Genomic DNA, 14767 nt, shown 5'->3' with positions numbered 1-14767 from the left:
GATTGCTGGGGGCTGGCCCCAGGAGAGCTGACGAGCCCCAAGGGTCAGCAGCACTAATTATCCGCTAATTGCCGATGACTCTGCTCACCTCCCTCATTCTCAGACACTGAAATGGTGGCGCCTTTTACCCTCCCCCTCCTTCTGATTCCCAGCAGTAGAGTTGTCAATCCAGAGGCAAAAGTCATGGGCACTTTTGCTTGATAGGAGTCTCAGGTCAGTGGGCAAGAAAGGCAAGACAGGCACCTCAACAGAAGAAGAGTGACCCGAGCTTCAGGACATAGAGTTTCAAGCCTGGTCCACTAAAATGGGGGACATCTGGTCACTGGGAAACTGTTATTCAAGTGGGGCCAAGCTAGTCAGGCCCCAAGCTAGGGGAGAGCCAAGCTAGTCAAAAGTAACAGTAGCAAGCCAGGCAAGTTTAGGAGGAGGATTTGGCTCAGGTGAGGAGGAATATCTATGCCAAAGAGTCTCCGAGCCGAGACAGAGGAGGGCAGGAGGGAACTCTGGATCTCAGTGACATTTGTTCAAATCAGGAGTGCTGTATTGGCCGAGCGAACACCATTAAGGTCAGGTTCACGCACCCTGAAAGACACTCACCACAGAGGGACAGAAGAGGGTGGGACCCAAGTAGGGAGTTTTCGTTGGTTATGCTTGACTGACAATGCCTCAGAGGCAAAGGGAGAAGAGTGTGGTTTCCATACCGTCCTTCCTGGTCTATCTTGGGCTCTACATTAAACTCAGTGAAACTTCTGAGAGAGAGTCTGGTGGGAAGACGTTGACAGGGAAAAAAAAAAAAAGAGGTGGCTTAACCTAGGTCTGGGGACCCAAACTCACTACGAAACTACGAGGATAATCCTTGTACATTCTGCTAAAGATATTTTTCCGAACCCTTTGTTAAATTAACCAAGGACTTCGCAGTACCAATATGGAGACCAGACTTCAAAGTGTATTGTACTTAAAACGAGAAAGAGGTCAGTACTTGGTTTGATGGCTTTACAGTGTTGGATACACAATAGAGCCTTATTGACTTGATAAATTATTGAGGGAACTTTGGGCTACAATCACTGAAATTGAAGCTGTATGAGCAGTAACAGGACCACTCAAATAAAGCATGAAGGAAGAGCCATTTTTAAAAGGAACTGCATTCTTTTTTTCTCTTTTTTTGCATAGGTAATAAAATCAGAAAGCACAAAATTCCAAAAGCTCAAAGGGTATATATATTGAAACATCTCCCTCCCACCAGTCCCTTCATTAAAAGGCCACTTTAAAAGGCTGTCACTCTCTGGTGGGACAGAATGGATCACACATTGTCAAGGACTCAAGGTTAAAGACCCTCTGATCTTGAAGATGTATGTCACCTCGCTTAAGCCAAGAGCTTATTGCCCAGAGCTACAGTCAGGAAAGTGGAATCCTCTGTGCCAGAGAGCACAGGCATAAAGCCTGTAGCCAACAAATCTCAGTGGGCCACCAACTCTGATATGAGGAAAGTGAGACCCCAGGACTTCGTTTTGCCCTGGTGTGGTGTGTGTTTGTTAGATACTGTATTTTATAATCCATTTATATCCTCTATCTGTTCCCTTGTCACGCTGGAGTCATGAAGTGTGACTTCTCATAGGCCTTGACATTCCGTAGCTAAACTAGGATAAAAGCCCTCATATACATAGTGGCAACTGAAGCAGCCCATATCCTTTCTCTGCACTTTCATGAACCATGGAACTGAGGCCACACGGTAAATGGAAAAAGCGTTGGCTGCAGTAAAAAGACGTGGAGTTAAATTCCTGTTCTGACCCCTCACTGGGCCATGTGACTTTGGCCCCTCTTTGCCTTAACTTCTCCATCTATGGGAGACAGTGATTAATATAATATCTACTCTGCTTAGTCAAAGAGCTGGTGCAAGGATCCAGTGAATATGAGGGAATGCCTTTCAAAATGAGCTCTTCCTACAGTAAATGGACCAAGAAGAGCAGGGTGGTCAACAATGGAAATGCCCCAAACTAGTGGCTCTCCAAAAACTACTTCTTACTCTCCTATCAGTACCAAGGACAGAAGCTGTCGCTGTTAAATCTGAACAGCGGCGGCTACTTTCTTAACCAAGGGAAAACTGTGGTTCTCCTACTGAAGCCCGACCGGGTCTATTGTGGGCAAGTGCCTGCCCTCGCTGTCTAACATGGAATTCTAAAATTGCTTCTTTAATTGTCCACGTACTCTGATTGGCCCACTCTCATTACTCCACCTATTGGGGAAGTGCTCCTACAGAGGAATTTTAGTTTGACTCTGCCCTCTCTGTGGGTGCCCGTGTTGAACCCCATCATCTGGCCTCCCCTTCATGGATTGGGAACCAGCACCTAGGATGCGAAGAACGAACAAAGTATCTAAAGTCAAAGCTAGTAGAGCTATACCTCCGCCTCACTCCTTGGCGGAAGAAAGTCCACTGACAGTGGGCAGCGTCGGGCCCTGTCCGCGGGCACCCTCTGGTGGCAGCAGAGCGCAACTGCATCACCGCGAGAGAGGTGCGGAGTACGTCATCGCCCCCTCGCGTTAGTCAGGGAGACGCGCGGAGGGCAAAGGAACAGGACCAGGTGAAGCCGTCCGAGGACCCGCCGCGGGGCGCTGCTGGGTACTCAACTGTGAGCGCAGATTGGGCGCTGGGGTTGTACACGAGTCTTAAAATCTAGCATCACGTGTGTAGGTTCATGTATGTTTGCTGTGTTCAGGTACTTGAACCCTGTGTATCTGTTGCGTTCAATGTGTGCCGTTTGTGTGTGCGCACATGTTACACGCGGATAGGTTGGTGGTGGGGAGGTCCGCGCCTCCAGTGCAGGGCGGAGTCCTCACGGAGGCGTGAAATTGGTTTGGAGCAAACACATTACGGAAAGCAATTACCGGGGAGAGGTTCTGGGCCCGCGGGACCCGCAGCCGGGAGGCAGGGGAGGAAGCTCCCTGGCTTGCAAGTGTGTCTGGGTATCTGATCCCAGAAAGGACCTTCCTAACACTGGCCCGCGCAGGGGAGAACAGGTGAAGTTGGGAGCAGGCCCTTCCATTGACCACTCCAAACCGCCTTCCTTCCCTTGGCCCCTCCCTCCTTAAAAGGTCTCCAGATTTGGTCAGAAATCCTTACCCCTTTTTATCACTTTGGGAGAGGCACCCGCCTCCAGGGAAGTCTTCCAGGTGCCTGTCCTATTGCCTGCCTTCTTCACACCCTCAGCTCCCGCTCCCACGTGTCTTTCTCATAACCTTCATTGCCTCTTGCATTTGAACTAATTATTCACTCACTTATTTTTCACACTAGATGGAAAATTCACTGAGGGCAGGAACAGGTGTATGTACACCTAGTGCCTAAAACCTGGGTCTCGGGAAGCAGAAAACAATGTGGAACGGAGTTTCCATCAAAATGCATAAACAGGACTCTCAGAAAAGTCATCGCCTTGAGAGTCAGGATTCTCTTAGGACAGAGCTTGACACATCTTTCACAATCCAACAAGCCCACGGTGATATGCCCAGACCTGCCCTTGTCTCTGAATGCCAGATTCAAAGACCTTGCAACACAGCGTCTTTGAGCTGTCCCATAGTCAGCTGCCACTGCATAGCTTCCAAATTGAACTTCTGATTTCCCCTGCCCCCTGCCCCTTTCTCATCTTCCCCACTTTAGTAACTAGCACCACCACCCAGCTCGTTGTTCAGCCAACACACTGGGAGGCATCCTGGACCGGGCGTCCTTCAGCCCCCCACGTCCACTCCATGGTCAGCTCCCATAGGTGTCCCCCACTGCTCTACCACCTCTGCCTGGACCCCTGCAGGAGCCGTCCTATGCTCCCGGATTCTCCGCTCCTCCGCCCGCCTGCCACTCAGCAGCCAGAGCGACCTTTTGAAACCGAAATCAGCTCACGTCGCTGCCCAGCTCTTCCCCCACGCACTCACACGGCGGGGTCCTCCTTGCCATTCAGGCCTCAGGGGAAATGTCACCTCCTCAAGGAGGAGGCTTCCCTGTCCCCCAATCCCGAACAGCTCCCCGTCACTCCGTGTCAGCGCCGTGGGAGTTCCTCCAGGGGGCGTCTCACTGCGCTCCGTCCCGCGCTCGGCTCAGTGGCCCCCACGGAGGGACTGGGATGGGAGCCAGGCCTTCGCGCGCCGGGCGCCTGCGCCGCAGCAGGCTCGCGGGGCGATCTCCCAGGCCCCGCGCTCTCCTGGGCGGAACTCACCGACGCCCCGCGGAAACTGCCTCGGGACCGTCTCAACGTGCGCCCACGTGCCCCGGAGGTGGGGCCCGAGAGGACGCTCCACAGCTGAGGGCCAGGGCCTGTCATGTCAGCCCCACCGCTTGTGGGCCTGAGCCTGGGCTCTGCGCGCCGACCCCCGCTCCCGGCAGGCGGTCCGGTCCTGGCGCCTGGAAGCACAAACCAGGTGCGTCGTCCCAAGGCAGGTGAGGCCAGGTGGGAAGCCGGGCCCACTGGCCTCCGCCCCGCGTCTGCTCAGCGGCTCACTCGGACGCCCTGCGGGGCTTCTTGTAGTCTCGGCCCCGCCCCCGTCGCCTCGCAGGGTCCTGGCCCCCCACCTCTTGCTCCCAGCGCTTGGCGGGAAAGTCGTGAACTCCAGCGCGTGCACACTCCGGAACCCTAGGAAATCTGCCCAGCAACCCTTGTCGTCACGCATTGTAGTACATTTGATTGGCTGCTCTGCGGCTCCGTCACCTCCACCTCCCTCCTGTGTTAAGCCGGCTGCTGGGGCTCCCTGTCTGTTCTCAAAAGCCTGGTACTGCAAAGACCCTCAGGGACTCCCTCCTGTCTTGTTTTACAGATGCGGAAACGAGCCCAGAGAGGGGAAGAGACTTATGTTCCACCAATTAATGGAAAAGCCAGGACTAGAACCCAGGGGCATAACTGTCAGCTCAGCTCCTGCCGCCACAAAGAGAGGCAGGAACCAGGTGTGCATCGGTGCTCCCTGACCTACAGCACAGGCAGTGAGGAGAGTTGTTTTGAGTTTTGTTTTTCTAAACCTGGGTGTTCCAGTCTCCCCTCTATGCTTGCACCCACCTTCCCGTTGGCCTTTCTGCCCCTCACCTCTCCTCCTGGCTCTGTCCTGTCCTAACTGTCTGCTCTGATTCATCCACTGAGGCTCTGCCCTACCCAAGCCAACCACTGGCCAGCTGTCCTTTAGGCCTTTTCTGACACTATCACCTGGCAGCCATTCTGCCATATCATGGGCCAGAGGGGCAGGGACCTGCCTGGGATCCCTCAACCGCTGGTGAATGACCAAGTGGGAAGGTGACACAGCTGACACCAGAGGGCAGATCCAGGGGCGAGCCCGTGAGTGGGCCAGCTCAGAGGCAGGTCTTTCGGAAACAGTACTAAACAACACAGGTCTGGAGACTTTAATGCTCATACAGGGTTGGGATGGGCCGGAGGGGACCTCGGGAGGCCCCAAGGGGAGTGCATCACTTGCCATGAGTCCTAGCTCTCTGCCCATCAAACATGGGTCCGCCTGCCTCTCCCTGGTGGGAATGGCAGCATCCACTCTGCCAGTGGAGATGGACCGCCTGCTGAGAGGGCCCCCTCTGCCCCAGTTGGTTCAATTCAGTCCTTGGTTCGGGGCACTGTGAGAAGAGGGCTGGTGCCCTGGGGCCTGGAGCGTCTGCTTTCAGCCTCTCTCAAAAGACAGTGGACACCTGGAAGGAGAGGTGTGCATTCAGGGGGGGTCTGGGGGGCTGGCGGGTTCTGGCCAGGGCCCTGCCCTCAACTCTTCTCTTGCCTACTCCCCTCCCTCTGGAAAAAAAAAAAACCCTGCGGGACTGTCCACAGAACCCAGGACTCACCTAGTAGAGCACGTCCTCAAAGTCCAGCTGCAGGTAACGGAGCAGGCGGGGTGGCAGGGGAAGGCGGGGCAGGGCGTGGGGTAGGCAGCCGTCCAGGTGAGCACGGAGCACACAGCGAGTCAGGTGCTGCAGCGACCGGGGCTGCCTCACCAAGGCAAAGAGGGACGAGTAGAAACGGCGGTGCTTCTGGGGACAGAATGAGCGGCTCAGCAGGACAGCTTGGGGAAAGTGGCACCCACTCCTCCCACAGGGGGAGGCTGGTGGCCAGTGGGTGTCTTCAGGAGCCTCTTAGGCGTAGGGAGTGTGTTTGGGGGTTCGCTCTGTGAGTTTTCTTCTGGGCCATGAGAGGGTCTCTGGGTCATTTCTGTGAGGCAAAGTGGGGCGATTGACAGGGCTTCCTTTCAGGAGGTGGGACTCTCTTGGGGCAGGCTGAGTGGTTGTGTCCTGGAATCTAACCTGCAGAGTCTCGGGAGGCACCAGGCCCATGGCCTCCTCAGGAAGCTGCACGACACTGTACGTGTTCATCAGGACCTCAATGGTTCGCGGGGACGTGCACCAGCGCTCCAGCACCTGGAGGAGACAGAGCTGCGTCAGCGTCCCCAGGGTTACCGTACCCCGCAGGCCCCAGTCCGTCCACACAGGAGGACCAGACAGCACAAAAAGATATGTTGATGTCCTAACCCCCATACCTATAAATGTGACCTGTTCAGAAATAGGGTCTTTGCAGATGTCAAGTTAAAGTGAAGTCATTTCGGGTGGGTTCTAATCCAGTATGACTGTTATCTTTATAAGAAGAGAAAACAGAGGCAGACACACGAGCTGGGAGAACAACCTGTGACAGCGGAGGCAGAGATGGGAGCAAAGCACCTACCCGCCAAGGAACGCCAAGGGTTACGGGCGACCTGCAGAAGCTGGGAGACCGGCACGGGACAGATTCTCCCTCACAACCTCCAGAAGGAACCAACCCTTCCAGCACCTGGATTTCAAATTTCCAGCCTCCAGAACTGTGAGGGAAGACATTTCTATTGTCTTAAGCCACCCAGTTTGTGGTACTTTGTTATGGCCGTGACAGGAAACCAATACGACAGCCAACATTTCTATTGTGCATAATCTATGCCAGATAATTTCCTTAGCACTTCTCCTGTGTTAACTCTCTTAATCCTGTCCCTACAAGGCTAAAACTTTTATTATCCCATTTTATAGACAAGAGGCACAGAGAAGTTAAGTAACTTGCCCAAGTTGTAGTTCAAGCAATGTAAGCCCCGTGCTGTGGTTCTTAGCCTTAGCTACCACGCCACTGTGCTCTGCCAGCTGCCTGTACAAGGCTCCCTGGAAGCCTCCCAGGAGGCCTCCTGGAGCTATTCAAAGCTGCATCTCTCCTACACTGGATGACGCCTGACAGCTTTCCAAGTGCTTTCACATACATCACTGAACTTTCCACCACCACCACCTAACAGGTATTGAGTACTAACTCCAGGTTAGTCCCCGTCCAAAGGGCTTTCTATGTGTGAAGTCATTTAGTTCCCACACTAACCTTGAGACACACGCATGCATACTGTTATGTCCCTATTTTACAGATGAGGAAACTGAGGCCCAGAGAGATTAAGCAACTTGCTGAGGGTCACACAGGGAGTGTGCCTGGCTCCAGAGCCTGCACTCTTAGTCACCACTGACCTTAGAGGTCGTTGGGAGGACTGAAGAACCCATGGAATAGGCCACACACCTTCGAACAGCATCAGGTGTGGTCGGCTATGCTGGCTCCTGCTGGTTACCCACTATGGTCCCACAGCTTTGCATCACTGTTAGGTCCAGGCTGTATCACATGCAGGGGACTTGGGTTCAAAGAATTCCAGTGACTTGCCTACAGTCACATGGGCAAACATCAAAGCCAGGCCTCCTGAGGGCCCCGTCCGATATGGAGAACTGGGGCTGGCCCAGATGGGCCATGGAGGCCTCCTTGCAGGGAGGAGCCCCTCCCTGGAAGACAGGCACCCCAGCTGAGCCTGGCACAGCTGCCTATCATGGGAAAGGGCTGTGGACTCCTTCCTGCACGTTTTGACCGGCGCTCGCCTGGGTGAAGGGGTGAATGGGGCACGTTGCTGTGATGGCTCCCTCGGAGGAATGGGGCCAGAGAGGCGGGCAGTGAGGTGTCCGGAAAGCCATTTGCCGCTCTGCCTCCTCCTCCCACCCTGTCCTGACTGCGGGGACATCATTAGCTGTCAGAGCCGCCATCAGATTACAGGGAATTGCTCGTCTCCTAATTATCTGGTGTTAATAGGAGATTAATTAGTGTTAATTGTTGATTTTCTTGTATTTTCCCAAAGGGGAGACCAATCTGCCGAACTCTCGGGCTGTTTAATTATTTGGTCTTGCTTAGGAATCCAGACAGATGCTTCTGGGTTTGCGAGTGAAGGGGAGAGGCGGGAACAGCCGGAGAGCATCCAGGATGGGGTGGGGGAAGTGGGGCAAGCTGGCAGGGGACCTGTCCACAGCCATATTGGTCCTGACCCAACTCCTCAGAGAACTGGTCCCCCGCCCCAGGCCCAGTGCCCTCCATGATGCCCTCCATGACATCATACAGCCCCTCTAGACACGACAGCATGAGCAGGGCCCCCTGCAGGGCTTCAGTAACACAGGTCTAGCAGTTGAACCCCCTTTGGGGAAATTAACATAAAATAAGATACAGATTGCAAATGGACAGCGAAAGTCTTTTTCTCAGGTGCCAAGAAAGCAGTGGCTGGACTGGGTGGTGCGTGTCCTGCTAAGCTCTTGGACACCAGGACACGTCCATCTGCAATGGTCAGAAAGCCTTGGACCTCATGACCTGGGCTCGTCACTGCCCTAGGGGAGCCTCTCCTGTACCCCGAGTGTCTCACTGATGGATCCCGCTGCCAGGGGGAGCTTCCTAAATGCTTCTTTCATCAGCTCACTTCCTAACGAAGAAACTACTTCTGCCCCCATCAATCCTGGCTCCTCCCTCAAGACTCGTCCGATCCTTTATAATCTGGCCCCCCTGCCCTCAATGCACCTTCAGCACACATGTACACACGTGTGCACGCACCCATGCATCCACATGCATGAATGTGAGCATGTGTACACATGGGGACACACACACACACCCCTCCTGCTGCTCTCTGTCCTCACCTTTACCCCCTGTTGGGCTTTGCTGACTTTGGAATGAAAGACTGAACGGACCTATCAAATAGCCAAGTGCTCCAGGCTGTATCCAGAGCCGTGGCATCCCTGGGTGTCCCGTCCCCTCCCCGTTGCTGCGCTCCCTCTGCCCCCAGCCCTGTACCTTGGGGAGGGCCCCAGGCCAGACTCGGACGGCGCCGTGGTTGAGCAGAGCCCGCACTGCACGCTCCGGGCTCTGGGCCAGGGCAGCGGGTGGGCCCTGCAGAGCACAGTGCAGGGCTGTGTGTCCCCCGTAGTCCATGAGGTTGACACTGACACCGTAGGACAGGAGAAGCTCCACGACCGCCGCATGGCCGCGGCGACAGGCCAGGTGCAGGGGCCGCCGCTTGTCTTGGTCAGCTGCATCAGGGTTGGCGCCAGCTGAGAGCAGCAAGCGGCACAGCTGGAGGCAGCGGGCCGTGGTGGCTTCGGTGTCAGCAGGGGATGTGCAGCGCGTGTCACAGGCAGCCAGCAGCGGGGTCCAGCCTTCGGCATCACGGGCATCGGGGCATGCCCCGTGTCTTAGAAGGAGGTCTGCCAGCTCCACGTGGCCAAGCCGAGCGGCCACATGCAAAGGGGTCTCCTCTTCCTCCTCGGACCGACCATCGACTTTTGCCCCAAACCTCAGGAGTAGCTTTGCACACCTAGTGAGGGCGAGAGGGTGGTGGGGAGGAAAGTGGGGTGCAGACCTCCCCCCGCCTTCCCACCAGTCTGAGCAAAGCAAACACGGAGGAGCCTTGGGTGGTTCCTGGTTCTGTCTGCATTCTGTAGCGTCAACAATGCCCTCTTCTCAAGTCCACATACTCTCTGCAGGAATGAATAGTGCACTAAAACCTTGGTGGCAGGAGCAGCCCCGATCCGCCATTAGGCACTTAGAACAGGCGCCTTCTGACGGCCTTACACGCTCGTTTGTTTGAGGCTCACAGCATTCCTACGGCCAGTTCAGATGAGGAAACCAAGGCCCTGAGGGTATGAGGATCTCACCCACATTCACACAGCTGGCGGGGGCCGGGGGGGTGGGGTGGGCGGCGCTGGCCTTAGGGTCCAGGGACAGCAGGGCAGTTGGAGGGACTGGAGGAGGAAGTGGAGAGTGGGGCCTGGCTGTGGGCACAAACGGAAATGAGAGCAGTGGGACAAAGATCCACAAAATCCAATTTGGCCAGATTTGCCCCACGCCGGCCCCACGGAAGGGGTGTACACCTGTGAGAACACATGCACCAAAATCCAAGGCTAAGGGCTTGGCCTCATTGCTAAGACGAGCTCCAGCTTCCTCATGTGTCGAATGAGGATAATGGCTGAGACCTAGGCTTAGACGATGTTGGTATGAGCAGCATGTGACACAAAAAGGCCTGAGAAGCTGTTACTAGGGCCCACAACGGCAGCGTCGGGTGGGGCAGTGGGCGGTACAGATGCCGACGGCCCGTGGGGGGGTTCATTATATTATCCTGCCCACATTCCCATGTTTCTGAAATCTCCATAATAATTATACATATACATTTGCTTACTCAAGACAGGAAGGAAGGATCGCCACTGGGGGTGACGTCACAGAGGCTGGGACTGCGTTGTCCAGTGCAGTAGCCACCGGCCACATCTGGCTATTGAGCACTGTGATGTGGCTTATCCTACCTGAGACACGCTCTAAGTGGAGAGTACATACCAGCGTGAAGACCTGGTACAAAACAAGACTGTAAACTTTCTCATCGTTTCTTTGTATGGATTCCATGTTGAAATGATAACATTTCGGATCTACTGTATTAAGAATATTATTAAAATTCATTTCGCCTGTTTCACAGATATTTATCCGCCCATGTTCACAGCAGCATTTTTCATCATAACCAAGACATGGAAGCAAACGAAGTGTCCATCACCAGATGAATGGATAAATGCACATACAATGGAATATTATGCCGCCTTTAAAAATGCAGGAAATTCTGACAGATGCTACAGTGTGAATGAACCCGGGGGAGAGTATGTTAAGTGATATAAGCCAGTCACAAAAGGACAAACACTGTTTGATTCCATTTGTATGAGACACTTAGAAATGGTCAAGATGGTAAATTTTATGCTACGTGTATTTCATCACTGTGTAAAAAACTAATTTCGCCTCTTTCTTTTTCATTTTGTGATAAGGCTCCTAGAATATTTTAAATTACCTACGTGGCTCATCATATTTCTACTGGACCACACTGGTATAAGACAAACACATCTTCAACCATAATTTGTTAAATCACTGGAGTTCTCTGAAGGCTGGCAAGGTTAACAGGTGGCAGAAGGTCTATGAAAGAAGGACACAAGGACCAAAAATTTGGTACCATCCAGGGGCAAGGTGTGAAATTTGGCAGGTGCGCAGTCAGTAGAGAGAAAGCCTCCATTGTATGTGCAGCTAGGTTATAGATTTTCGAAGGCTCCCTTTGTGGGATTCCATGCTCCTCAAAGAATTGTGAGGACTCATCCTCTGAGGTTCCCTATATATAGGGCATAATTACTTGGGTCGCTCACTGTAAAGGAATATTCCCTATAGTAAATAATATGTTGTCCCATTTGGGTATCTCCATCAGTGTCTTGTGAGCTGAGTTAGTTGGACTCAGCCCTGGAGCCCATTTGTCTGAGGGTGCCTACTAATCAGGAAACGCCAGACCTGCCAAGTGAAGAACCAGACCTGCCCACAGTGACCTCTGCAGGCCCTAAGTGGGGGCCGCTCTTCTGTAAAGCCAACCTGGATCACTGCACAGCCAGTCGCTGAGGGCAGGACTGTGCCTTCGTTGGTGGTGTATACTCAGCACACTGCCTGGAACATAGGATAAGCTGAGAAAACATTCAAACATCCGCATAATGGACCCAGACAAACTCCCCAATGCAGGCCATGCAGCTGGCCCCCGTCACACCCCTCCTCCACCGCTGGGAAAGCAGAAATGGTCCCAAGTCCGGGTCATTCCAAAGTTCCCGAGGCCGGTGGTTGGATGGTTTGGGGAGCAATGGCATCCTGACACACTACGTGAGCCCTGACTCCTCCATGCAGCCCAGCAGCCTGCCAGCTCCTGAATGCTCCCCCTGCCTTCCTGAGCTCATCTCTGTCTCCCCTACGAGTGGAATGGAGGTGAACGCAAGGATCACTCACTCAAGGATGCCAGGCCCTCGGCAGAGGTGCAAGGGGCGTTTCCCATGCTGGTCAGGGATGTTGGGGTCAGCTCCTGCCGTCAGCAGCACGTGGACACAAGCAGCATGGCCAGCAGCGCAGGCCTCGTGCAGGGCTGTGCGGCCCTCGGGGGCACTGTCTGGCCTGGCCCGCCGCCGCAGCAGCAGCTGCAGAACTTCTGTGTGGCCCCGGCTAGCTGCCACGTGCAGGGGGGTGGTCAGCTCCTCTTCGTATGACAGGGACCAGAGTCCTAGGGAGAGAGGGGACATGGGCCTCAGACCCTGGAGGGAGGCAGAGCACTGCCAGGCAATCGGGGAGGTGGGCAGAGGCCGGGACGAGGGAGCCCAGAGCTCCATCCCAGCCTCCCCTCTCCCACACAGAACCCCAGGGCCCCTGGCCCGTACTCAGAGCTCGGATGTTGAAGCGGAAGTCCCTCCATCGCTCTGGGTCGCTGGTGTCAAAGATGGAATCTGGTGCCAGGCCGGTGCTGGAGTCGGCGAGGATACGGGAGACAGAGCCCTCGTCCCCGGCCAGCACTGCCTGCCACAAGGCCAGGGCAGGTCCGGAGGCTGTGCGGGCGACGATGGGTCCCGGGCCAGACTCCGGGTGCTCTGCAGGCCCTCTGCTGGGCCCCTCCACCAGCCTGGCACAGAGGGCATGTCTATCATCCAGGGGTTCTTCCTGCCCCCTGCACTCTTTTGGAGACCAGCTCATGACGGCAGAGTGTGAGCATGTGGGAAGAGGGGTGGGAGAGAGGAGAGGTGGGGGCCAAAAGCAGAAAGAGAAAAAGAAGGAGGGACACAGACAGATGGAGGGAGAGGGTGTCTGCGTCCCTGAGTGGAGCCTGAGCTGAGCCGGATCCAGCCACGAGGTTCCCAGGAGCTATTCTGAGCTCCACATGACTTTGCTCCTGGGCCAAGGTTTAAGCAAGCTTTGGGGTGAGGGAGAAACTGCCAGGGGCGTCTTCATTTCCTCAAGCACTTGGTACTTTTGTGCCTGATGTGGCCAGCTGGTCCTCAGCACCCCCCACCCCCCCTCCCCGCCCACTGCCTCTTACCCCTTTGCTGGCTGCTCCAGCGAGCCTCGGCCGCCCGGCTCTCCAGCAGCAGGTCAGCTGAGCTGTGCGGGGGGAACAGCTCCAGCAGCCTCGCCAGGTCCCCAGTGTATAGGGCATTCTGCAGGGCCATGTCACGGCACAGCAGCGGTGACGCCTGGGGGGGCTCCCAGGCTGGGCAGCGCTGAGGCCCCCAGACTCGGCAGGCAGGGGCCAAGGGGAAGCATCCCAGACGGTGTCCCAAGTGGGGAAGGGAGCTCCTTCTCCCTGGCATGGCCAGTTTTAGGGAGAGAGAGCCAAAGAAGCAGGACTCAGGGCAATGCCAGCAGGTGGGTGCTGGGCCCTAGGAAGGCCCAGGGTGGGAGGGGCGGGAGAGCCAAGCCGTAAATAGCCCTGACTGCCCTCGCTGTCATTCCTAGGGAATGAGCACTCAGGCTGGCAGTGGGAACTAGGGAGGAGCCTGCAGACTGAGGAAGATGGAGCCCTCGACGCAGAGCTTTACCCCGAGTGGTCCGCAGCAGGGTTGAAGGGACCACCCAGACGGTGGCACCAATCACAACTTCACAGGCAAAAGGAAAATGAGCCCAGGGGTGGGATGTGATTGGCGCAGGTGTGACCACTAGTTGCAGAGCAGGGACTAGAAGTGGGTGGGGTGGGGCTCTCCAGCTGCCACTCCTCAGTCTTTTCCATCTCCCGTTACTCCACTAAGAGACTGCCAGCAGCCTGTGCTCTGATCCCAGAGGGAGGGCAGGTGGGTGCCTAGAATTGTTCCTATCCTCCCAGATGTCCCAGTTAGACCCACACCTTTACCCTCCCAAACCTAAGGAGGGGTTCACAGTAGTGACAAATGGCAGAGAAGGCCTCCTCCCTGAGGTATCCCCTCCCGCGGTTCTTAGGAAGACAGACGCTATCCAGGGGAATACGGCTCCCCAAGGCAGCAATAGAATCCTCACCCCTCCATCCTGGGGGCTGACCCCCCATCTCCCTGGGTGTCCCCTGTAGCTGCCATGGTTAGGGTGTTGCTCGCCTGGAGAGTGGGAAGGAAGAAGAGACTATACCCATCGAGGCACATCTGGATAATAAGACTACTTTCATTTGGGGAAATAACATGAACAAGGGCAGAAAAAAACTCAAACCCGCCACTGGGCTCAGCCAAGCCCCGGCTGCCCACCAGCAGTTCTGGGCTTGCTCCGCCCCCGTGGGTGGTCTCCCCACACCTGGTTCTCACCGCCTTTATGACCTGCGGAACACACCTTACCTTTACTCACATACGCTTTGCGTCTTCTGGGAAAAACCCAGGGCTCCCAGCCTTTGGTGGCGTCATGGTTGTCCCTGCTCCCAGTTTCCTGACTCCAGCCTCCCACCCAGCTCTTCTCTCTCCACAAGGGGGACCCACAGATGGACATCCATCCAGGGACAAGAGCTGTGTCCCACTCAGCCCCCTGGGGCCAGGCTCGGGTTAAAGGTTGGAGGGCAGAGCTTGGTCAGGTGGAGGGGAGGCCGTCTCCGGAGGAAAGAGGTGAAGAGCACTCAGAGAAGGCAGTGCGTCTACTAACAACCCTGGCTCCAGCCACAAATGCCGCCATCTCCTCAC

General features: G+C 55.4%; 1 protein-coding gene across 2 annotated transcripts; it reads right to left on the bottom strand.

Annotated features, from left to right (window-relative positions):
- Window positions 1-5353: 5353 nt before the first annotated feature.
- On the bottom strand, window positions 5354-13510 carry ASB10 (ankyrin repeat and SOCS box containing 10). Of its 2 annotated transcripts, none has more exons than XM_033098690.1 (6): window positions 13177-13510; window positions 12102-12369; window positions 9108-9627; window positions 6266-6379; window positions 5810-5995; window positions 5354-5662 (listed from the first exon to the last, which is right to left on the bottom strand). In XM_033098690.1, the coding sequence occupies exons 1-5, from the start codon at window positions 13445-13447 to the stop codon at window positions 5810-5812; spliced, it is 1359 nt and encodes a 452-aa protein (XP_032954581.1). In that variant the 5' UTR covers window positions 13448-13510; the 3' UTR covers window positions 5354-5662. The 2 variants fall into 2 exon arrangements, with proteins under 2 accessions (XP_032954581.1, XP_032954580.1); XM_033098689.1 differs by lacking the exon at window positions 13177-13510 and adding an exon at window positions 12524-13079.
- Between the last annotated feature and the right edge of the window lie 1257 nt (window positions 13511-14767).

The sequence above is a fragment of the Rhinolophus ferrumequinum genome, chromosome 26 (assembly GCF_004115265.2).
Source record: "Rhinolophus ferrumequinum isolate MPI-CBG mRhiFer1 chromosome 26, mRhiFer1_v1.p, whole genome shotgun sequence".
NCBI classification, from domain to species: Eukaryota; Metazoa; Chordata; class Mammalia; order Chiroptera; family Rhinolophidae; genus Rhinolophus; species Rhinolophus ferrumequinum.
Note: the sequence above shows the minus strand (reverse complement) of the source record. Positions and strands in the feature narration are given on the sequence as shown.

What these genes read in the sequence shown, in the direction of transcription:
- ASB10 (XM_033098689.1), bottom strand. Translation starts at nt 12,833, where the DNA reads ATGAGCTGGTCTCCAAAAGAGTGCAGGGGGCAGGAAGAACCCCTGGAT. An exon ending in CTTCAACATCCGAGCTCTGA is followed by an intron (nt 12,370 to 12,523) that starts GTACGGGCCAGG and finishes CTCTCTCCCTAG; the next exon opens with GACTCTGGTCCCTGTCATAC. An exon ending in TGCCTCCCGAGACTCTGCAG is followed by an intron (nt 5,996 to 6,265) that starts GTTAGATTCCAG and finishes TTCTGTCCCCAG; the next exon opens with AAGCACCGCCGTTTCTACTC.